Genomic DNA, 24568 nt, shown 5'->3' with positions numbered 1-24568 from the left:
ACTCTCACTAGATTTGGTGACTTTTTAGGCCCTTTTAGCAACTTAAGTAAGTTCACTCAACTCACAATCTGTGCTTGTGCTTGTGACTAGTCGCTAATCACCCGACTTTGTTCCACAGCACTTCTTTGTTTTGAACTGTATTAAAGGTATTTAAAAGCGTTAGAAAGAGAAACTGAAGTGGATGATCACAAAATTCTTTCTTTCATTAAATAAATCACTTCTTTGCTGAAAACACTATCAAAATGTTTGCCCAGTTCTGTTCTAATACAAGACCACTTTGTACAAGCAGTACAGTAACAGAAGTATATGGAGTGTATCACATAATCTATAAGACATGGTGGAGGCATTGTTGTGGCTTGGGCATGTATGGCTGCCGATGGAATTGGGTCACTGGTGTTTATTGAGGATGTCAATAGGAGTAGCAGGGTGAATTCTGCTTAAATTCAGAAAAATGCTGCTAGACTGGTAGGACAGGACTTCACAAAAAAGATAGTTAGTGACCCAAAATGCACCACAAAAGCAACCCAAGGCAAAGAAATGGAATGTTGTCTGTCACCCGGCCACAACCAAACTGAGCAAGCTTTTTACTTAGTGAAGACAAAACTGAAAGCAGAAAAAACTGCAAACAAGCAGGAACTGATGGTGGCTGCAGTAAAGGCCTGGCAAAGCAGCTCAAGGGAGGAAATTCAGCATTTTTATAATATCCATGACTTTTATTGGATGCAAATAGTTTACAACCAAGCATTTAAAAAACACCTAATATGTATAATTTTACATATAAAAAAATGTCTAGTACAAATATCTGTCATGGTAATTGCAATATTTTTGTTAAACCCTGTAAAAAAAATTTTTTTTTAATCAATCACATCTCACAAAACAATTGCATGACTGCCAAAGTACCGAAATGAGCCTAAGGCTTTTGAGCATGCTCAAGCAATATTTCTCAATTATAAAAAAAAAATCTCTGCCTCACACACACAGTGTTCCTGGGTTGTTGCAGGCTCTGATCCCCTGTGACTCTGATCAAGGTGTAAGTAGTACTGGAGAATAAGATTCAGTTATTTGTCTAATGTTCCTTACAGCACAGTGAATTTTATTTATTTTTCATATATATATATGCACATGGTGAATCAGAATATAGTAACCCTAGAGCAGATAGGGTTAAGGACCTTGCTCAAGGGCTCAACAGTGGCAACTTAAACTCCTGACTTTCCAATCAGTAACCCAGAGCCCTAACAGTTTGAGCCACCACTGCCCTCAAAACAACTGTGAAGGGACTAAAACCCTCACTCTTCTGATCCAAAGTCAGATGCCTTATTCGTTAGGTCAGCATAGTGCCTAATATTTGAATAGTTTAGACTGCTCTACTGCAGTCAAAACAAGATTTCTAGATTTTTCCCCTCACCATTTATGGGCTGGCTCCAAAAAAAAAAAAAGGTTGAAAACATGTGCCCTGGTGTTGTTTTGTAGTTATGCATAATACAGATCAAGTAATAAATGAGTAATCAACGTTAGTTTTTTTTTTTTAATTTACAGTAAGTTTATGTTGGTCTCTCAGTCACAGATGTGTCCGTGTCCCCGGTTCATCCTCCCATGTGAATGTGGCCAGGCCTAATTCCACAGAGATGATGATAGCTGAATGAGGTAATGGCTAGTTTGCAAGTTTTGTTAACGGTTATATGCAGTGACAGCGAGCGGAAGTCAAAACATGACCTTACGACGTGGCAGTCGTACATTCAGAGCAGGAACGACTAGACAGTAAGATTCGTGATAGTTCTAATAATGAATGTGTGAGATTTGCTTTCGTGATTGTTGTTATGAGACGCAACCGCCCCCTCGGGACACAGCGGTGACGTCACCGAGCGTCCGAGCTCCGCCGGAGAGGGAGAGAGAGAGAGAGGGAGGGTCTGAGCTTAGCGTGCGGTCTCAGGTACACACCCCGCAATGGCTTCAGGATTAGGGGGGCTGTGAGACTTGAAAATAAAAATAAAAAAATTATATTTCTCTTTTCGAGAACGCCTCACGTGAATATACGTGTGCGTTGTGAGCTCGCACAGCGCGTGGCGGGGCGCGGCCTCCTCCTGGAGCAGGATCTCGGCAGTGTTGTGACACCCCATCAGCACTGGGGGAAGAAAGATGGCGGACCCGGCGGAGTGCACCATCAAAGTGATGTGCCGCTTTAGGCCACTAAACCGTGCCGAGGTGGAAAGAGGGGACAAATATATTCCCAAGTTTCAAGCAGAGGACAACGTGGTGGTTGGGGTAAGTCTGCGGAAATGTCATTGTGCGGGGTTTTTTTTTTTTTACTAGCTTGCTAGCTCGACTGTACCCTTGGCTGTAGCTGGCTAGCTAGCTGGAGCTACGTTGCTAAACGGAAGCTCGCCCATTGTAGGCCAGCCAATTCCCAAACCTTCTTCAACCAACAGTGTGGGTAAACCACAGGGTTTGGACACGTAACATTTTAGTAGTGATATTTACCATAATGCGCTAGTTAAACTAAATTCACATGTCTTTATTGTAACCTTGACAACCAGTTAACGTTTGCACTGATCGCAGGTATTGCGAGTTGCCGGCTAAGTTGCTAGCTACAATCGCGATAACGGGCGACAATTGTTGTCCATGAATGACTTCATACTTAGCTTGCTAACTTTGGACTGTGTAGCAAGCTAACCTTAGCCGTTTAGCAAGCGAGGCTAAGCAAGCTAGCTAGCTAGCAAGCCTGGTCAGATGTGTAGCATCATCCTTTGGCCCTGCCTTTCAAACACTGCGACGAAAGACAAGACAAAGCTAGCAAGCTAACGCTGGTTATGCCGGTTGGATTAAAGATCAGTGATTAAAGATTAGAAACGCGCACAGTGTGTATTTTAATTCTTTGAGCTGATGTGGAGATAGCTAACCGGTTAGCCACCCACATATCCGCAACTTATCGGCCTTTTTTTATTCATTCGCTCCCGCTTGGTGCATTGGTAACGTCGCCAGCGGTAACACTGCTAATGGGTGTGAAACGTATTAAAGCTTCAACCAGAGAACACATCAGCAAGAATGATGAAATATGTATTTTTTTTAATTATTTTTCCGGCATCCTGATTAACGTTATTTCATTTTTAGCCGAAGCCAGTTGGCACAGCATCACAGCTGCGGCTTGTCCATCATCCAGCACTTGGCCTACTTTAATCTCTCATGGCAAGTTAGACAAAGAAAACATAAAGCCTCATCATTTACCCCTTTTACAACCCTTTTACAATCAAATATCACTTAGTGGTCGTTCTTGTGCTAATTGACTAAAAGATGAGGAATTACGTAAATGTGTTTGGTCTGTGGTCACGACCCATTCAGACGTGTTGCGTACTCAAGTGCAAAAGTTTTAACCTTTGAAATGTCCATATGGTATTCAGTTTACACACACAAATCCAGAAATATTTTTTTATAAGAAGTTATAAATTAAGCTGCAGTAAGAAAAAGTCTGAAAAGCAACATTTTTTTCTTTCATGACTTTAAAGCAGGCAGTGTGTGAAATCTGACAGATAACTGCGTAGAAGATTGAACAAAGATTACTGAAAGATCAGAAGTACCAGAGTTCAAACAAAGACGCCTAAAGGTGCCTAGACGCTGAAGTAATCCTAAGTCATGATTGACGCCACTGATGTTGTGGCTCCTTTAAAAGGAACACAGAGACATACAAGAGTTATTAGATCACATTTAGAAATTTTATTTTATTATTTAAAGCTTTCATTAGATAGATAGAAAGATAGATAGATACAGTATTGATCCTGGAGGAAGTTCCAAATATTTAGTAGCAAGGATAGTAACACAGTAGGCATATACAGTAAATAAATGTGTAGTTCATACAGTCAAAAAAAGTACACATGTGGGAGATCTGTCATGCCTAAATAGAAATTATTAAGAGAGGAACAGAATATAATATATCAAAAATGAGGTGAATATGTGCAAATATAGGCAGTGGAGATGAATGTTCAGTGGACTTAATAGTGCATATTGAGATGTGCAACCAAGTTATAGCAATTAAAAAGGGCAGCAGTGCAAAAAGTCAGTGGATACCTTCGTCTGTTACGTAGGAGAGCTACATGTACTGTATAACCGAGGATGAGTTGTGGTTGAGGGACCGTTATGACCAAGAACCCTAATCATGTCCACAAGCACCCTAAAGTGGAGTTAATGCAGCGTCTGGCCCTAGGAACAAAAGATTTCCTGGGTTTGTCAGTAGAGCAGCTTTGTGATAGAAGTCTGTCACTGAACTTGCTCTTCTGCTTGGCGAAAGCTCCATACAGTGGGTGACTGGTGTTGGACATGCTGGACAGCATTTTGTTTAAAGACCTCCTTTCCAGCACCAGCTCTAGTAAGTCAAGCTTAAAGCTAACTCAGCTGCCCTAACTATTTCAACCATATGACTTTTTGAAGTTTCTTCCCCAACACATTACAGCATAGAAGAGAATACCGGTCAGCACTCATCAGTAGAACTCTGTGCTAGCTTTTTGCAGATGCTAAGAGTCCAGTTTCCTCATCACCCTTCTCAATGGTAATCTGTAGTAGTGTGGACACAGTCCGACGAAAGTCTATTATGATTTCATCTGCACCAGGTTATAAAATCCTCCACAATGTTCCTATACTCCTCCTCTCGTCCATCCCTGATGCACCCCACAATGGCAGTGTTATCAGAGAACTTCTGCATGTGAAATGAGACCAAGCTGTGCCTGAAGTCAGAAATGTACAACATTCACTTTATACAGGAACTGAAACTGTGAATCCCCCATTGTTTTTTTTTTTTAAACTACTTTAAATATATTTTTCCACTTTTTTTAGGGTATGCTAACCTTTGCACTGATCTGCACTTGATATTTAATCAGACTTGGGTTTAATTAAGCTTTTTGCAATGTATGTACTTTTAATTAATTCTCATTTGAGTGAATTTTTCGGGTAAAATTTGATGTGGAAGGGGGGAGTTTTTCTCTTATTCATGTTCAGACTTCTTGTTTTAATGTCATTGTAGCTTTGCCTTTTCATTGTGTGCACTTTACTGGGCTGTGCAATTATTAGCCCAGAGCATTGTATGTTAAATTAAAATGCGTTTTGATGAACTAATAGCTGTATGAGGATAAGCTGCCAGGAAAAGGCCTAGCAGATAATCTTACAAAAATAAAATGAACCTGTGTGCCTAGCCGAGAGACGAGTCAGCCGCTTCAGCCTAATTTTGCAGAGGTATGATGGTGTAGACATGATTACTTTGATGTCATGATTACTTTGATTACATTTGATGGGTTTTATTTCATATATTTATACTATTAAACATTCAGAACTGGAGTTAATAATGTGTAATATATTTTTATTATTGGAGCAGTTATAACACAGTGCACAGCTGTGGTAGCTACTGTCAACTAATAAGGAAGATCCAAGTCTTGATGTTTCATTTTGTCAAGGCTTTATGGTGTATACTGCTTAAATTACCTGCTGATTTTGAATTTTAAGCATTCTCCTGATGTCGTTTTGACAGAACAGACTTTATTAGTCCTGTATTACTGGTGTTTAAATTAGATAATATCTCGTATATGAGGATAGTCACCCTTTCTGTTTGCCAGCATTTTGCAAAATTCAATGATCAAGCTAAATTGTAGACAAGGGGTCATCCGTTCTCATCTTGGAAGGCCCGAATCCAACGCGTCATGGTGATTTTCCTGTTATGTGGGGAAGGGAGGAGGAAAAAAAGTATAAAAGAGAATTCCTGAAATCCTGCAAAAGAGACAGCCAATCAGACCTGTCTCAGGGTTGAAATTAGCAGGAAATTCACTTGTTTAGTACATCGTACAAAATCGTACAATATATTTTATGTAATGTATTACGATGTGGTTTTATTTCCCAGATCACATGAAACAACAAACAATTTAACCATAATGTTTTCACCATTTGTTTAAATGATAAACAATGTAATTTTTTTTCTGCATAATTTGTTATTGGTCACCTCCCACCTATTAGCCAACTCTTCTGTCACATAACATCCAGCCGCCAGGGAGGGTGAAGACTGGTACATACTTCCTCAGAAATGTGTGAATCCAGCCAATGTTGCTTATGCTGCATCAGGGAAAAATGTTATCTGCAGTCTTCCCTGTACATGAGCATGCACGTGTACACACGCACATACACACACACGGCTGGCATGTCAATCCATCCACCCAGAGTGTGGCCAATTTTGCTGTAGGTCTATCATCAAGATTCGAAAAGACGGATGTTTCCACTCCTGCAACAACGCATCATTTGCACATAGTTTGCTTCTGCGCATTGTTTATTTATTTATAAAAAATTTAAAGCACTCTATAGACAAAATCAAGTAAAATTTAATTCAGAAAATGCCATAGCCTTTTTTTGTACCAAATATAAAGGACTAGATGTTCTCAACATCAAGTATAACACATTTTGGTTTATGAACAGTTCATGAACAGCGCAGCAGCCTACTTTGCATTCACACATATGTACACTCACTGGCTGCTTGCATTGATTTTACTGCCCTGGACCCCCTTTTGCCTTCAGAACTGCCTGAATTCTTCATGGCGTAGATTTCCACCACATGGTGCTCTTAGATTCAGACCTGGAGACCAGAGTCCAGTGAACTTATTGTGGTCTGCTGTAGCTCATCTGCCTTAAGGGTTTGATGTTGTGTGTTCAGAGATGCTCTTTGTAATACCTTGGTTTTAATGCAGTGTTATTTGAGTTACTGTTGTCTTTGTGTCTGCTGTCGTATATTTGCATATCTGACTAGTATCATGAACCTTTTTTTCCCTGCATTGTAGCTGATAAAGCCTTTGTTTTAGACTTAGACAGAGAAACCGGTTGCATCGGAAAGTGTGACTACTGTCCTTCCATCTTTTCTTTAATGGGACTCTGCATAGACAAATCTCTGGTGTGGACGGAGGGCGTGGTCTGGTGAAGTTAGCAAGTATAAAATGAAAATACTTAAGTGTGCTCACTAGTGTGTGGTCAGACAGGAATAAAACTGATGAGTTTCAGTATGAATCACTTCCAGACGGCTTGTAATTGTTATTAAAATATGATCGTCTGTTGCTCTGCATCCTTCTCACTCTCAAAGAGCATGAATCAAGCAAGATCGGGGTGGAATAATATTCAGAAGCATCACTGATCTGTGGTGTTGTGTTTTCTTATCACTCCACCCAGGTTCATAATTAAATCAGTACCATTTGATAAATTTCTTTGGGTTTATTTATTTATTCATTTATTTATCTTGCTAGTTTGCATTGGTTTGGTCAGTTGGCAAGGTTAACAAGGAGTAAAAAAATGATATTAAACAGTGTGACTGACCAATCAGCATCAACTAGAATGAATAATTAGCCTGTAATTATGCAGATAAGGAGAGGAACAGTGGTGTGCTGTGTTTGTGGTCTGGCGCTTATGGTGTGTTTATCTCAAGTCTGGCCTCAGGGCAAAACGTGGCTCTGTGGTTTGTTCATAAGGACGTACTCTCACTAGGCACACTTTCCATTTACATTTATGGCATTTTGCAGAGCACCTTGTACAGGGAACACCAACTAAGACTCCGTCCACACAAAGCCGGTGCGTTCCCTATCCGATAATTTTTTTTTTCGTGAACACGGTGTCGTCTCAAGAAATATCTGCGTACACACGAAACCACTGAAAACGGTGCAGTATATATGCCACACCAGTATGGGGCGCTGTAATTCTGCCATAGAGATACACTATACACGGAGAAGAAGACTTTGAGCATGCACATAACCTTGTGCGCTGTATACGAACCAAGATTGTGTTGTCCATTATTGCTTGTTGCTCATAACAGTTGCATAGAAGCAATAGATTTTGCTGTAATAAAGCTAGTAGGCTTTGTAGCAACACGAATACAATCATGTAGTCCGCCATTATTGTTGTTGCTGTTACGTGTGATGTGATGACATCATCGTTTTACAAAATATATGGATTGGCCATACACACAAGGACGCAAGGGTGTCGTTTACAGATTTATCCACTTTGGGACCCGGTTTCAAAAAAATAGCAGTTTCAGTCTCCTAAAACGCCGGATTCGTGTGGACGAAACGCCAATATGATAAAAAATATATACGTATACAGCGAAACGCGTTTCGGTGTGGACAGGCCCTAAAAGTTACTAGGCTTCGCTCCCCATTGACCTGCGATTAACTTTCTTGGACCATTATTTATGCAACAAAGTGATTTTTATTAAATCTTGCTGCGCACAAGATAATTTTTTTTTTATCCAAACTGGATAAAGTCACATAATTTGCATCACAGTGATCGCACTGAATACATCCTGTGCCGCTGAACCATTCTAGAGACCAGTGTGGTGTCATCATACTATTCAAACAAACTCCACTTTAGGTTCCTTTTGTACTGATTGCTTAGTGGAAGTTATCCACCTTTTCCACAATGGGCGATTATGTCAGGTTACACCTGTTTCCCGAGCTGATTGCTGCCAATCGTGTAGCGTTTTTCCTTATGAATTTAACTATCAGGCCAAAAGGCAATTTGATCTGCTCCACTTCTTGAACACTTCCAGTGGATTATAAAGCATCTCAGGAAGAAACAAAGCTGCTCCCAGAAAAATCCAGGGTTAGAATGTATTATAGGTGGCCTGCTGCATGCAACATCACAGTTTTCCCCTCCATCTGATGTTGGCAAGACCTGTGTTAATGCAGTTATGTAAAATAAAAGAGCGTTTTTTTTCCCCTCACAACTACACCTGCAAATTAATTTACTAAGCAAGACTCATGGCCACAAACAAAAGGCACAAGCAAAAAATGTACACTGGAGGAGTGGCCCTCTGGTATTTGAACAGGTCAATTTAACCCCCTTTGAAAATTGTTGGAGCATGTTTTGGCTTGTATTTATCACAATAGGTTTATTGTATGATCATTTCAGTATTGTCATCTTTTTGAATGCCTGACCAGATGTTTCTTCCAGGTATTAGCCTAATATTTTTGTTAGTGTTCCTTGTTTTTGCCTTCCTGCTGATCCACACAGTGAAGTTTCTTCAACCATGTCATGCTTTTAAATGTTTCTGCTACATCGTCGTTGGGATGTTCGTTCAAACCATTGTGATAGCCATAATAAAAAACATTTTGTACTAAACATGAATAAGCAAAGCTTAAAACAGATGCTGCGATTGTAACAGGCCTTGTCCCCTAATCATTAACAGAGTTTGCTTAATCACAGACTCGTTTTATTGCAGAGTTCTAAATAGTAATTGCTGAATTCAGCCGGCACCACGCAGCTAAACAGTTTGTGTCCCTGTGTTTTACTGTGATTGCAATGCCTTATGACTGCAGTCAGCTGATTAGCCAAAGATACGGTTTCTTGCCAGCCAGATACAATTGCTTTTACACATACCGTGTCTGAATGAAGAGAGTCTTTTATATGCTGTCTTTAACCACAAATGATCTTTTATATGTGGACACAGTGAACACAAACATAGAGAAAGATGCAGTGTTATTCAGAAGCTTCTTTTCTTGTGTTTTTCAGGGAAAGCCGTACATGTTCGATCGGGTTTTCCAGTCCAACACTAGCCAGGAGCAGGTGTACAATGCATGTGCTCAGAAGATTGTCAAAGGTGAGGAATGTGTTTGAGAAAACTGAGATCAGACTAGGCTTAGATCATATACTGCATCATAATTAGGGTTGGGTATCGTTTTTTTTTTTTTTTTTTTTTTCGATACTGGTGCCAAATCGATACTTTTGAAACAGGCGCCGCTGCCAAAACGGTGCCTGAACCGATAATTTAAAAAGGCAAAAAATGATGGTGGATGACTCAAGAATAAATTTTTATTGAAAAAAAAAATGTTATGCTTAAAATTGAACAATATATTAGAAGTATAAAGAATATACGAATATATAAGTAAATACAAAAAACAACCACCACCACCAAACATAAGCCACCCAACTACAGAAATTATAGCAGAAATTTCACCATATTTGCCTTTTCTGCTAAAATACAACACATTTTCTGACTTATTGCATGACCTGCACAGGACGTGCTAGCCTTCTTTGCAATGGTAAATGGGGTCACTGTTGTACTACTAGTACTAGCTGGAAAGGCATAATTATAAACAAAATCCATATAACGTTAGTATTTTATGAATACTAATGTAATCGTTTGACCATTTGTTAACGTGAATGCAAGATTTGCATTTTGCGAATAACATTACATTAGCCTGCGGAAAGGCTGCTGTTGTCATCATAACGGTTGGTATGACTGGGGCTGGGGTCATCCACACCGAGTGCCAGCTGTTTTCCGCAGGCTGTCAAACATGGTGCCTCCCTCTGCTTTTAACTTTATTCCGTGTGCCGTCTGTTTCATTAGATTTGATGTGTTTCCCCCTTTACACGCAACTGCTGTGAAACATTCTCTGCACGTCGCAGTGTTGGAATCCATTCTCGTGAAAAATAGCCACACTTTCGATCGTTTAGTTAGGCATTTTAACGGATGTTTAATTTAATAAGCTAAGATAGCGGTAGACCACTTGCTGCCGTCAGAGCGAGTGTAACGTTAGTTGCTGCATTCATGCGCATCTTGGATAGTCTCTCATTTCCTGATGATTCGTACTTTAATTTTTTTTATTTAATCTAATAAACTATTAATCTAAAAAAATATATAAATCCAGAGAACAAATATTTTAATCGACAGTTCAGGCATTTAAGTGGCCCCGAAATGACGCACCACAATTCACGTTCTGTTTCGGTCTGGTACATACCGATTATATATGTACCGGTGCCGTATTGGCACCAGTTCTCAGTACCCAACCCTAATCATAATCTGCCTTAGTGTTTTGTACAACATAAAATGACTGAATGAACTAAAAGGAAGAGTCTTCAATAGGAAGAGTCCCTCGTGTTCAATGTGATCTCTTTTTCCCCATTTATAGATGTGCTCGAAGGTTATAATGGTACAATATTTGCTTATGGACAGACATCGTCTGGAAAAACACATACTATGGAGGTATGTAGCTGTGGCCGTGTATTACCAATTTTTTATGCATTACAATTAATCAGTGCTCGGAGTACACATTTGTCTATTTATTTATTTATTTATTTATTTAGGGTAACCTGCATGACCCGGATGAAATGGGAATCATTCCACGTATTGTACAGGACATATTTAACTACATTTACTCCATGGATGAAAACCTGGAATTCCATATCAAGGTAAATAGGCTGATATGGGATGCATATGGGATAGATGGGATAGACCTCTATATGGGATGGAGCAAATCCAAGCGCACAGTGTATAAAGCGTAGTAGCATTTATTACTTTATGAGTGATTGTAGTTAACTTGAATGGTGTTGTTGTTAGGTCTCCTATTTCGAAATCTACCTGGATAAAATCAGAGACTTGCTGGATGGTAAGTGTAACACCAATGTTATTTGCTGTAACCATAGCTCACTGATTATAATCCTGGTCCTTAAAGTAACTACCTGGGGCGTTCAAGTCAAACTGCTACTTGATGGAATTTTTTGTGGGTGAAGCCGTGAAACTGGCATTTACAGAAGACTTCAAGCACTGTATTGTGATGAGACTCTTAGCCACAATAAAACATCTGAATGGTGTAAATATTTATAGGAAGGCTATACATCAATGAATGACTTATTGCTGGGGTGGCTCCGGCCTCACTGCAGTTCTTCTCCTGACCATTCAGCTAGTGGACCAACTAATTCTTCAACATCAAAGAAGAACCAACTTGCATAAAAGATGTATCTGTCTGTTGGAACTGTGCATGCAGTCATTCACAAACACAACTTTCACATTACAGGGACTTGGCATGTATTTATTGCTATATCCCCTCTATATTCCCGATCTCGCCATTTCCACATTTTGGGCCAATAAAGGAGTTGCTGCGTACTGAGGGAACTTTCTAAACACAATTAAAAGTCCCAGTTTGACTTAACGCCCCTTATAATTAGGGACTGGTGAAAAACTGGTGATTTTATATCAAAGCTTTATTAGAACTTAGATCATTTTTGTAGTAATGGATAACAGTGTAATTTAATTTATGTATGATGACTAGGTCTTTTTTTTCCCCCCTGTCTCTTTTACAGTGTCCAAGACTAATCTGTCTGTGCACGAGGACAAGAACAGAGTCCCATATGTCAAGGTGAATATGATATCCAAACAGTGGCATTGAAGAGGAAAACTGGGTGGCTGGTTGTGTTTAGGGATAAATAGGGATAATTCATGGTGTCTCTCTTTCTCTCTTTGTGCAGGGTTGCACTGAGCGCTTTGTTTGCAGCCCAGAGGAGGTGATGGACACCATTGATGAGGGCAAATCCAACAGACATGTTGCTGTGACAAGTATGCCCAAGCCCTTTTTCTTCTATTCACAAAAACAATGTGTTGCCCGTTAATTTAATATATCAGGTATCAGCACTCGCCCACAGTTGTGTCAAATTCCCGTTCCATGTCTGTTGCTGTCCACCTGTTAAAGATCACTGCAGGCCTTATGACCACCACTGATCAGATATTTTGTGGGTAGTAGACCACCTGCTATGTGTTTTAGGCACAGTTTTAGTCATTGAGTATTTTCAAGCATATTAATAATGGTTTAAAAATCTCAGCAGTAGTGCTGCATCTGATTAAAGTTTTACATAAACTACAAGGATGTGTGAATGCTTTGCTGTGGAATATTGGTCACAGCTGCAGTTATGAGTTGTTATATTCTCTTACTCTCTCCCTCTTTTTCTCTGCATGCTGTATGAGTATAGCTAGAAGCACCTATTATCTCTGTATATGACTGACTTGTTTATTAAAGAAGGCTAAGATTAAGCATTCTATTTCCTGAGTTTCTGGAAAAGCTTTACAGAAAACAAAATGTTTTTGAACTTTGCTTTCCTGAGGAAATTACCCAGGGAATATTAGTTATCTTGTAAATCTCAGCACTGATTGGTGTTAATCATAAACATCAGACAGGAAGTGTCGTCGGATTCCATGTTGATTCGCGGTTACTGGAGAGTTGTAAATACCTAGGGATGCATTAAGAGCTGCTGCTGTCAACAGCTCTGCATTTATTCCTGGCCTTTCCTGGGAGTCAGTCAAATTACTTAAGCTTGAATTGTTTCACTGACAAGCTATCCATGTTGCATGAGTTATCGCTCAGAACAAAGCAGGGCGGTTATGTATGCATCACAGAGGAAGCATATGTAACCTCTTCCCCTTCCCTATTCAGTTACTACCATTAGTGTGGAAGCATTGCAGCTGGTTTGATTTGGCTGTGACCTGAAGTTGGATTAACCAAAAAAAAAAAAAAAAGAAGTTTTTTTTTTCCTGGTTGCATAGTAAAATTATTAATATGTACATGGAATTAACAGCTTGTTTTTTCTTTCTTTTGTGTGTTTGTTAGACATGAATGAGCACAGCTCTAGGAGTCACAGTATCTTCCTGATTAATGTAAAGCAGGAGAACACACAGACAGAGCAAAAGCTGAGTGGAAAGCTGTATTTGGTTGATCTGGCTGGCAGTGAGAAGGTAAACATTTCAGGCTTGACTGAGTTCCTAATAGTCGGTGGATCTCTCAATCTTGCTTTCTCTTATGCCTATTATTTGTGTTTGTTTAGGTCAGTAAAACTGGAGCAGAAGGAGCTGTGCTGGACGAAGCCAAAAACATTAACAAGTCCCTCTCGTCACTGGGAAATGTCATTTCTGCACTGGCTGAAGGATCGGTGAGTGTGGAGAATATAATATCTGCTGTACATAAAGTTAATCTCTACCATTCCTTTGGCATTGCATTAATATCATATGCATGTCTCTGTCAGACATATGTTCCGTATAGAGACAGTAAGATGACTAGGATTCTTCAGGACTCTCTTGGCGGCAACTGCAGGACTACCATCGTCATCTGTTGCTCCCCCTCCTCTTTTAATGAGGCTGAGACCAAATCTACACTGATGTTTGGTCAGCGGTGAGGATACACAACATAAACCCGCACATCTAAGGAAGCTGAGATAGTAGTAATAAACTTAATATGTTAACAGACATTTGACTTGGAAAACTTCTGGTTATTGACATCAATGACAGACAGGGCGATGGGCAGAAGTAGAAAGCAAACAATAAGACCAGTGTGAAATCCTGATTCTGGAACTATGCAACTTGGTTCCATGATAGATACAGTCAGCTGTAACATTTTTTTTTAAACATTCTCTGTTACGGGGTAATATATAACTGTTACATGGTAAAAGTCCAGCTACATTAATCTCTTGCTTACAAAGTCCCAAATAAGTAACTAACTTGGCTGAATGGTTACAGTTACCTTTAATGTGCAGACATTAGCTGTTTTTATGAATTGTCCTATAAGCAACTAATTTTTCTATACATAACACATTTATTTATGTATTTATTTATGTATGTAAGACAGGTAATTTATTAATTATGAACATAGGACATACAATGATGTTTTGAACTTGAGTTAACCTGTACTTATGTCTGATCCTATTAAAACTATTTTTCAATGTAAGTTTTGCCAGAAAAGGTTAATGTAGGGAAAAAACATCTATGAATGTCTGCTTTCAGGTGTATTGTTTATGTAAACTCATGTGATTAGCTCCAGTAAAGCGTCTGCTGTTTAAAAAGTGAAATGATATATGGCTAGTTTCTGTACAGTTTTATCCATTCTGCTTCTGAAGTATTGTGTAAGAAATGTAAAGTGACCATTATCTTTCTTTGACCGTTCAAAAGAGGAGAAAAGTTGGAATGACATACTGTCTGTGTGTCTTTTGCTGCTTTCAGGGCAAAGACCATTAAGAACACAGTGACTGTCAATGTGGAGTTGACAGCAGAACAGTGGAAGAAAAAATATGAGAAGGAGAAGGAGAAGAACAAGACTCTCCGTAACACTATCACCTGGCTGGAAAATGAACTCAACCGCTGGAGGAATGGTAAAATCCTGCACACACTAGATATGATAAAGCATTTCTTCAGAGAACAATATAAATTGGCTTTATATTTAATCTGGCTCTAAGGTTTGCGTGGTTGCTTCTAGGTGAGACCGTGCCGGCTGATGAGCAGTACGATAAAGAGAAGGCCAACGCTGAGGTATTGGCTCTGGATAACACTATAAATAATGACAAGATAGCTTCCACTCCCAACATCCCTGGAGTGCGCCTGACAGACACTGAGAGAGAAAAGTGTGAGGCTGAGCTGGCCAAACTCTATAAGCAGCTTGATGATAAGGTAAATGATTTTGAGAGTTGTATTTTAATCAGCTGTCCTGTTTGATTTCTCACATTACCTCAATATATAATCTGTTCTGTGTATCTGTATATCTACCATTCTTGCTGTCTTGCCTGTTGTAGGATGATGAGATAAATCAGCAGTCGCAGCTGGCTGAGAAGCTTAAGCAGCAGATGCTGGACCAGGAGGAGGTGAAATTCTTATTTTACAATCTGTGTCGGTTCTGTTAGCTTTGTTTAAGTAAAACTTTGACAACCTGTAGGGGCGGTGTGTGTGTGTGTGTGTCTCTTTAGTTCTGTAGGATGTCTTCATTGCATTAATGAATGTGTGTGTGCTCTGTAGCTTCTGGCTTCATCACGGAGAGACCACGATAACCTGCAGGCAGAGCTGATGCGTCTGCAATTGGAGAACGAAGCGTCTAAGGAGGAGGTGAAGGAGGTGCTGCAGGCATTGGAGGAGCTTGCCGTGAATTATGACCAGAAGAGCCAGGAGGTGGAGGATAAGACCAAGGAGTTTGAGACCCTCAGTGAGGAACTCAACCAGAAATCGGTGTGAAGACAGTCATTTTATATATTTGAAAATAGATTGAAAGCATACACAGTTAAGCACAGCAGAGAAACTGCTATGGAAAGGAAACCAAGCAGTAATGTGTGTGTAGTTCTAAGTAAGATTTTAATTGCAGAGTTGGTAGCATAATTTCTATGAAGATCTTAAGGGACATGTGTTTAAAAAAAAAAAAAAAAAAAAAAAACAGGATAAATGTCAGTTTGTGAATTGGTTAAGTTGTATGTTCACCCCAGACTTCAGTTTAAGTCATTACAGGTTTGATTTCTATTTGTCAGCATTACATGACATCTGATTGATGTGGACAGGATCTTTAGGTCTCGTGTATTGTTTTGCCATAACGAGTTCACTAGTATTGATCAGGTTAGCACTTTTATCAGGGAACAACTGCAAACAACTGGGCAATTTTATTAAAGGGCTAATATGAGGGGAAACTGGGACTTTTGATAATAACAGTTTTGAGAGTAAGACCTCTTATCAGGAACAGTGTTAACGGCCCAAACATGTGGAAATGGCTTGGGGCGAGGTCAGGACTGTACGGGGCATGTGTCAGTAACAGCCAGCTGATGTTCCTGTAATTTGCAAGTGGTGTTTGTAAATGAGATTATTTACAATTCCCATGGACAGATACGTCCTTTACGTGTTCTTTATCCATCAATTATTTGTTTATTTTTTACCTAAAAATCAGGCTGATTGTTTACTGCAGTGAGCCCTGAGCCATCTTAGTCAGTAGACATACAGTTTAGTTGACTTGCCATCATTCAATTTTGTTTAACTTTGGCATCATTTAATTTTATTACTGCGACCAACAGTCTCATCAGTGTACTGTGCTTAAGGTCTTCATCAGTTTTACGCCTTTATTCATAAGAAATTTCATAAAGTCCTGTTTTAACTTTTTGCTCGTCAATTTAGTGGCTCTGTAAGTTTCATTGCGCGATGGACAAGCTTTTAGTAATCATTCTACAGCCGTACACTTAACTCCTTAACAAAAAAATAAAATTTTAATGATGTACTAATATTGATTTATTTTTCCTTAGTGTTGTTCATCATAGTTTTGTCGTTCTCCCCCCTCAGAGTGTTTTAGCCTCTTTAGACTCCGAGCTGCAGAAGCTAAAAGAGATGACCAACCACCAGAAGAAGAGGGTGACTGAGATGATGTCATCACTGCTTAAGGACCTGACAGAGATTGGCATTGCTGTGGGGAGCAATGACATAAAGGTAAGTCACAGTATGGCTGTGCTTCAACACATCTGCTGAATGCTTGGTGTTAAGGTAACCAAACTAAACAAGATTATTTTATGTGTTGCCAGTAGCAGTACTTGCTTTTTGACTTTTGCTTGTTTTTTTGTATCTCTCCTTTTTAATTTGACTTTTCTTTCTCATCTATTTCTCTCTATCTCTCTCTATCTCTCAGCAGCATGAAGGCAGTGGGCTGATTGATGAGGAGTTTACTGTGGCCAGGCTTTACATCAGTAAGATGAAGTCAGAGGTCAAGACCCTGGTGAAGCGTAGCAAGCAACTGGAGACGGCTCAGACCGACAGCAACAAGAAGATGGATGAGAATGAGAAGGAACTGGCTGCTTGCCAACTCCGCATCTCTCAGGTAACTGGTGTTTAGAGCAGTAGGATCGAGTGAAACCTAAGACATTTTTTAGCTTAAAGAAAAAATTTCACTCTTTATCTTAACCCAGTTACATGTCCAGTACAATGTATTAACTGTCAATGTTTTGATTTTTGTTTCTGTAGCATGAGGCTAAAATTAAATCTCTAACGGAGTACCTTCAGAATGTGGAACAGAAAAAGAGGCAACTGGAAGAAAATGTTGACTCGCTCAATGAGGAACTTGTTAAAATCAGTGCACAGGGTACGCACATTGTGGTCTTTAAGTTTTTACTTTTTTACTTGTCGAATCCCTGTTGAAGCTTTATGTGAATCATTTGAATTTGCCTTGGTGGAAATGAGCTTTTTCCCCTTTTTATTAAAAGATTTTTTTATCTATGTCCTGTGTCTTCTTTTACAGAGAAAGTTCATGCTATGGAAAAAGAAAATGAAATTCAGACAGCCAATGAGGTCAAGGTAGGCAACTATAACCCAGAGCTAAAAATGAGACCATCGATTTGGTCAAATGCAGCTGGCATAGATTTGTTAATCTTTCCATCCAGAGATCGTTCTCTGCACTTGTATTCAGCGGGGTAGTGACTATGTGCCAAAGTGCTATTCTATTTTCAGTAGCCTTTTTAGCAGATTTAAGAGTCAGCACTACAGTTGCAAACAGCTATTTAAAAGTTTTAGGTCATTTTTAAAAATTAATAGATGAATCCACAGCAGTGTTTTTGTTACTGATTGCTTGTTCTTACACTTCTTTGTGTAACTGATGTGAAATCTTCCATCCACCTGCATGTCGAATTACCATACAATAGGCTCCAGAGAACTTATTCTGCCTTTATATGTAGAGTTATGTGATGTGATCCCAAGGGAATATACTTTCAGCCAGGATACAGATAATCCTGAGTTTAAAGCATAGATAAAAAAAAATAATGGAAATTTAAATATTCTTAGCTTTTTTTAGCCACAGGACACAAATTAAGTTACAGATAATTTATCTTCAGGGTCATTTTGTAATTTTTCCTTGGTTTTGTTTTATTTCAATTGTCCTCACAGCAGCTTAGCGGTTAGCACTATAACCTTGTACCTCCGCCTTGTGCATGTGGCGTTTGCATGTTCTTCCTGTGCTTGAAGTACTTCCATGTACTTTGGTTTCCTCACACAGTCTGAAGACATGCAAACTAGGCTAATTGGCATTTCCAAGTTGCCGTGTGTGTGTGCGCACGCGCTTATGGACCTGCTCCCCTTTGCCTGGTATACTCCACCTTGTACCTCAAGTTTTCTATGATGGGCTCCAGGCCTCCTATAACCCTGAACAGATAAGTGGTATAAAAATTGAGAGTGAGAGTAATTTTTCCTCTATCTTTATTCCAGGAAGAGAGCACAAAGTAACAGAATATTGAATTCTGTGATAAATTAGAACAATCTTTTGCCTCTGGAAAGCAGCTTACAGGTTGCTGTTAGGTTAGGTTACTCTACCCTGGACAGACTCATTCAGGATTATGTGTGCATTTGCAACAAACTATAAAAGCTTTCATCAGTGGAGCTCTGGAAATGTGATCAGGGACAGGGGGCCAAAAAAATGCAGTGGACATAAAACGGAACATCTCTTCGAACTTTTGAAGAAATATATATATATATATAAGAGTCCATATAAATCTAAATACAGGCAGGTGACAGATTAAAGATAAAGTACCAGTAAGATGTTGAGTTACAGCAGAGCTGCCAGAACAGCTTCAAGAGACTTTAAAATGGATTCTGCAACGTCTGTCACTACACTTACCTTTTTTCTCTGTCTTATTGGAAATTGGTACAACATGTGCTATGATTTGTTGACACTAAATATCGCAGGTATGGTTAGGCTTAACCTTAATGCCCCATCTACCAGGGGAAATCACAACATGCATTTTCAGGCCAACTACCAAAGCCTGCTTAATGTTGCATTAAATCTTCATGCAGAACATCAAGGTCTCATTTCTTGATGCTTTTTAATGCCAGATGTTATTTATATAGAACTAACACAGCATTTAGGTATCAGTAGCTAAATGAAATGTGCGTTTGTGTGTTTAGGCTGCGGTGGACCAGCAGATCCAGAACCACAGGGAGGCTCATCAGAAGCAGCTCAGCAGCCTGAGAGATGAACTCGAGACTAAGGAGAAACTCATTACTGAACTGCAGGAGTAAGACCCCTAGTGTCCTACAGATGAACAAGGATGCATTACAATCGCCTGGTATATATATTCTTTAATCATCTTGTGTTCTGTCTCTATTTGTATACAGCATGAACCAGAAGATCATGTTGGAACAGGAACGTCTCCGTGTAGAACATGAGAAGCTTAAATCCATGGACCAGGAAAAGAGCCGCAAGCTGCATGAGCTAACGTATGTGTTTTTCACACACGCCAGTTGTGTCCGATTAAGGAAACTTCTGATTTATCTTGAAGGCTGATATTGACAGTGGTGTGTTTGCTTGGGTTTTCCGTATAATCATTCATGGTATGTGTGCTTCTGAGAACAGGGTTATGCAGGACAGAAGGGAGCAGGCCAGACAAGACCTCAAGGGCCTGGAGGAGACAGTGGTGAGTTACTTTTTTAGTTTTTTATATTGGAGTGGGAGTTTCAGACTATATATGAGGGGTGCGTGTGTGTTTGTGTGCTCAGTCTCTTTTTTTTATCATTCTCTCCAGGCAAAAGAGCTGCAAACTCTCCATAACCTGAGGAAATTATTTGTGCAGGACTTGGCAACTCGGGTCAAGAAGGTGAAAAAGATTTTTCCCTCTAAAAGTTTGTTTATTTACTTTGGGACCCATGATATTTTTTCTTACAAATTTTGTGTGTATTTATGTAATTTATAAATTTTTTTGTTAAGTGTGTTTATTGAAATCATGGTGTATTTGAGTGTAGAGATCTTACTTCAGCAAAATGACACTGGGACTTTTTTGCTTGATGGCTGGATGATTACTCACTCTAAAGTGTTTTTCATTAAATATAATTGCTAATATACATGTTTGTGGTATTATAAATTATTATAAATAATTTTTCCCCTTTTTCAGAGTGCTGAGATGGACTCAGATGACACTGGCGGCAGTGCAGCACAGAAACAGAAAATCTCCTTCCTGGAGAACAATCTAGAACAGCTTACTAAAGTCCATAAGCAGGTACGTACCCACATGCCCCATGCACAGTAATGGATATTATCAGAATGCTTATGTTGAGCTCATTCTTATTAATCACAGCTATACAATCATTTAAGGAAAAAAAATGTTTTATTGCATTTCACTTTAAATATATTTAACTCTGCAGTACAGGTGTATATTCATAAACTTAACTGCATCTTATGTTGCTTTTGGTTCAAGTGTGAATGTAGTGAGTGATTCTGAAAACTCTTTTGAGAGACTCCTCTCTCTCTCTTTTGTCAGTTCTCCATAAAATGTCAAGATTACAAGTCATTTCATACATTATTCTTTCTCTGTGGCTTTGTGTATAGCTGGTGCGTGATAATGCAGATTTACGCTGTGAGCTGCCCAAGCTGGAAAAACGTCTGCGTGCGACTGCTGAGCGTGTGAAAGCTCTGGAGTCTGCGCTGAAGGAAGCCAAAGAGAATGCAGCACGAGACCGCAAACGCTATCAGCAGGAGGTGGACCGCATTAAAGAGGCCGTCAGAGCCAAGAACATGGCTCGCAGGGGACACTCGGCACAGATCGGTACACACAATGTTTCTTTTACTGCAAGAATAATGTTTCTAACAATTAAATGAAACAAGGTTAGATTAGCTTGGAGTTAATCGCCATACATAAATGTACAAAGGAAGTTATTTGTTCCTTAGTGATATTATTTATAACTTAGCATATTTGTTGTAAGTAAATGAGATAGTAACATAATTTAAGTTATACCTTGAGCACAATGTATAACATTTTACTTCTTTAAGAGGAAAAAATATTGGACATGTAACTTGTTGGACTAGGATTTGTTAGCGCCTTTTTCAATTAATTTCTATGGTGCATGGGAATGACTGAAAATATACTACAACCAACCACGAGAGGGCACTAAATACATTTTAGTTTCACTCGATATACTGTACAGGTATAGTATCATTTGAAACTAATTATGCTTAGATAGGACATGTCTTAAAATTTATTGAGAAAATAAGACATATACAAACAACATTAATAATATTTAGATACAAGTTAAAAATTTAATATTAATTGTGATAGTTAATAATACAGTATATCAACTAATAGTGTTGGTTAGCAAATAAATTTCAGTTAAGCTTAAATGTAGTTTGCTGAACTGATAGCAAAGTCTTCGATGTTATACTTATTCATGAACATTTTTAACAGACTATGCACATATTGTAGGATGTATAGATTATTATAGGACAATAAACTACATTTACAGAAGGGCCCAAACCTGCTTTTTGTTTTTGGATTATTTATTACTTTAAGATTATTTTGTGCTTTCATTTTGTCCATAGTGGGTGGTTTTCCGGCATTACTGACTGATCATTTTGTCTTTTTCTCAAGCCAAACCCATCAGACCAGGCCAGCCACCTGTGGCTTCTCCCACCCACCCGAACATAAACCGCCCTGGGGCAGGGCTCTTTAACAACCAGCCGATGGCCATCCGCGGAGGAGGTGGCAGCAAACCGTAAAAAAGTAAATGATCTGATTTTATATTTTGTTTATTTATTTCTTCAAGTTTCATGTTTATTGACTGCACATTATTTCTTTTTGTAGGATGCTAAATCTGCAAGTCTAGATGAAGTCGGAAGAACTGAGCTGGCCTTCCAACACTGGACAGTTCAACAGGCCTAACACTTTAAACTATATATATTTGAATATAAGTATATATATATGAAATATTCCTACATTGGCTGTACAGTTGTCCTCTCTGGTCATATGTTTAGAGTTTCCATTTCCCTGTTTAAACACACCAAAAAAAAAAGAAGAAAGAAATAGGACAAAAATGAGTGCAATCACCGCTCTGTAAGTAGCTTGTAGCTTCACTCTTAATAAATGCATTAGATTTTTAGCCCTCACTGTGCCAAGCGGAATGTATCATCAAAAATGACAAAGATTAAAAAAAAGGCAGGAATGAATGGAAAATTTACTTCCAAAAAAAAGGGTAAAAAAAAAAAAACCCAGCTACTGCATCCTCCTAGCTTATTCATGTATGCATCATGCTACTTGTTTTTAATTGTTTTGAAAAGAGCGTCTTTGTTCTTTCTTGCTTCCACTGAGCAGTTTCCAATAAACTAATTCACTTTGAATGGATAATTTAAACACTACAGTCAGTCTATGTGAACACACCCTGTTTTCGTGCACTGGGATAAGTTATTGGGGCCTTAGTGTGGTAATATGAAAAGGAATAAGAAAGTGGAACAAAAATGAAGGTTTTAAGAGAACACAAAGCTGCTGATTGTAGACACTCCACATATTACTTTAAAGCACTGTACAAAATAGACATAGTAGTAAACGTGCATCATTACTGATGATAGTAATATCAGCATTACAAAATGTGTGTAAAAGTTCAGTCTCTGTAAATGGAAGGTCACCTGTAATGTTATAGATATTGCTGTTTTTATAATTCACAAATTTAACAAATCAGTCACTACTCATCAGTTGATCATATTGATTGGGAGTACTGCCTTATAGCCTTCCATTAGTTCAGCCTGTGATCTATCATGTGGATATTTGAATAAATGCAGTAGCATTTTAACTATAATAGATGTAGACATTTTACCTCTAATGGGCTTTAAATTGAACTCCCCAGTTAGAAGTGGTGTTGGGATATTTTAATCTTTCCTTTTAGTAAGTCGTTATGTTCATCACACCGATACTAAGCAATATAGAGAATGTTGGCTTTGTAGTCTTACTTAGCTTAAAAACAGCTGTCTCTGTATCTTGGTACTGATTTCAGCACCTGCAAAAATCTGTTCTAAATAACTACCACTCTGTTTTTTTTTTTTCATTTCTAAACAAGACTATGCCTTGTTTGAAATACGATTCAACCCATGACCATTTTGCAAATGCTTCACCCGTTAACCGGTCAATATTCTTTAGAGATTATAACAGTTACTGAGCATCAGTGGTCATTGGCTTTGATTCTGTACTCTGCCCCTGCAGATTGTATGGACTAAATGCTTTCAAAAGTCTGGCTGTAAGCTTTGATCATGCTTTAGCTCCTGAATATTTATTGTGATTAAATGTAGCCATTGTGTTTGGCTTGCACATTTAATAAAAATCAAGATCAGATACATGTTTCATACCTACCACCGTTTTAAGAGTTTTGTTGCCTTTGTGATTGCAGTTGAAAGTCTAGGTTTGATCATTATCTTTTTGATAACCTTTCTCTTGTCCAGTTCTAAGACTCAGCATGACGTTGCAGCGTTTAATGGCCTAGCTGACTTTACAATAGGGTCTATTTAATAGTTATTTACCATATTTTCATTGTATTTGCAGGTGGATGTTTTATTTATTGATTGTTTTAATATAGACATGGGATTCTTCTTTTTGTTTCATTCTTTTTTCTTTTTTTTTACGTGTTTTTTTTTCTTTTGGCTTCCATTGTCAGGTTTCCTTTCTGATGACTTTTTCACCTACATCCTAGTTCTCCTTTGTAAATTTTAGTTGCTTTAGCAAGCACGGTGATGGCTGAATAACTGATAGAAATGAATTTATTTGTGCAATATGGATCAGGCATGAATAATTTTACAGAATATTGATAAAAGTGATACATTAAGCGCATAACTTAAACATTACTGGCCTGGTTTTATTCCATTTCCCTCTGTACTTTTTGAAAGCACTTTAAATGTTCCATCTCAGTTGAACGCCTCACTTATTGTAAACAGAGTTAAATTGTCTCATGTTAAATTGATTAGATGATTAGGTTTTTTTTTTCCTTTGCTGAGTTTTGTAATTGTTATTTTTGAACAGTTTTGCTTACTTGAGACCGTTGTCTTGAATCTGCATTGTAGCTTAAATGATAACAGTACCTGTGATGATGATGGAGAGGGATCTTGGTGTCTACACTCAGCTCTCGGAGTTGTGCAGAGTCATAAACTGGACTGAACTGTATATTTCTTTTGAATGCTTACTGTAGGGCAGGTTTTCACCCCTTGACATGAAATAAAATAAAAATTAATGGCATACAGTGTTTGTTTTCTGATTTTTGCAGAGGCACATTGACTGA

The 24568-nt window shown here is 38.6% G+C and overlaps 1 protein-coding gene across 4 annotated transcripts; it reads left to right on the top strand.

Annotated features, from left to right (window-relative positions):
- Positions 1–1877: 1877 nt before the first annotated feature.
- Positions 1878–24529, top strand: kif5bb (kinesin family member 5B, b). 4 transcript variants are annotated; one of them, XM_053511355.1, is made up of 26 exons: positions 1879–2262; positions 9514–9601; positions 10914–10987; positions 11089–11193; positions 11342–11390; positions 12085–12140; positions 12250–12337; positions 13383–13507; positions 13597–13701; positions 13795–13940; positions 14765–14913; positions 15018–15208; positions 15331–15399; positions 15551–15757; positions 16847–16990; positions 17190–17375; positions 17519–17636; positions 17793–17848; positions 19448–19557; positions 19658–19759; positions 19896–19956; positions 20065–20136; positions 20431–20535; positions 20865–21081; positions 21901–22032; positions 22114–24529. In XM_053511355.1, the coding sequence occupies exons 1-25, from the start codon at positions 2137–2139 to the stop codon at positions 22026–22028; spliced, it is 2877 nt and encodes a 958-aa protein (XP_053367330.1). In that variant the 5' UTR covers positions 1879–2136; the 3' UTR covers positions 22029–22032; positions 22114–24529. The 4 variants fall into 4 exon arrangements, with proteins under 4 accessions (XP_053367328.1, XP_053367327.1, XP_053367330.1 ...); XM_053511354.1 differs by having other exon boundaries at positions 17187–17375; XM_053511353.1 differs by having other exon boundaries at positions 1878–2262; positions 19896–20136.
- Positions 24530–24568: the final 39 nt, after the last annotated feature.

Source organism: Clarias gariepinus, chromosome 14 (assembly GCF_024256425.1).
Source record: "Clarias gariepinus isolate MV-2021 ecotype Netherlands chromosome 14, CGAR_prim_01v2, whole genome shotgun sequence".
Classification (NCBI taxonomy): Eukaryota; Metazoa; Chordata; class Actinopteri; order Siluriformes; family Clariidae; genus Clarias; species Clarias gariepinus.
This window is presented reverse-complemented; position numbering and strand designations above follow the sequence as displayed.

Bases quoted from the DNA above. Each gene is read 5' to 3' on its own strand.
- kif5bb (XM_053511352.1), top strand. From the start codon at position 2,137: ATGGCGGACCCGGCGGAGTGCACCATCAAAGTGATGTGCCGCTTTAGG. The intron at 12,338-13,382 runs GTATGCCCAAGC...TGTGTTTGTTAG, and splicing joins CAGACATGTTGCTGTGACAA to ACATGAATGAGCACAGCTCT. The intron at 17,849-19,447 runs GTAGGCAACTAT...TTGTGTGTTTAG, and splicing joins AGACAGCCAATGAGGTCAAG to GCTGCGGTGGACCAGCAGAT.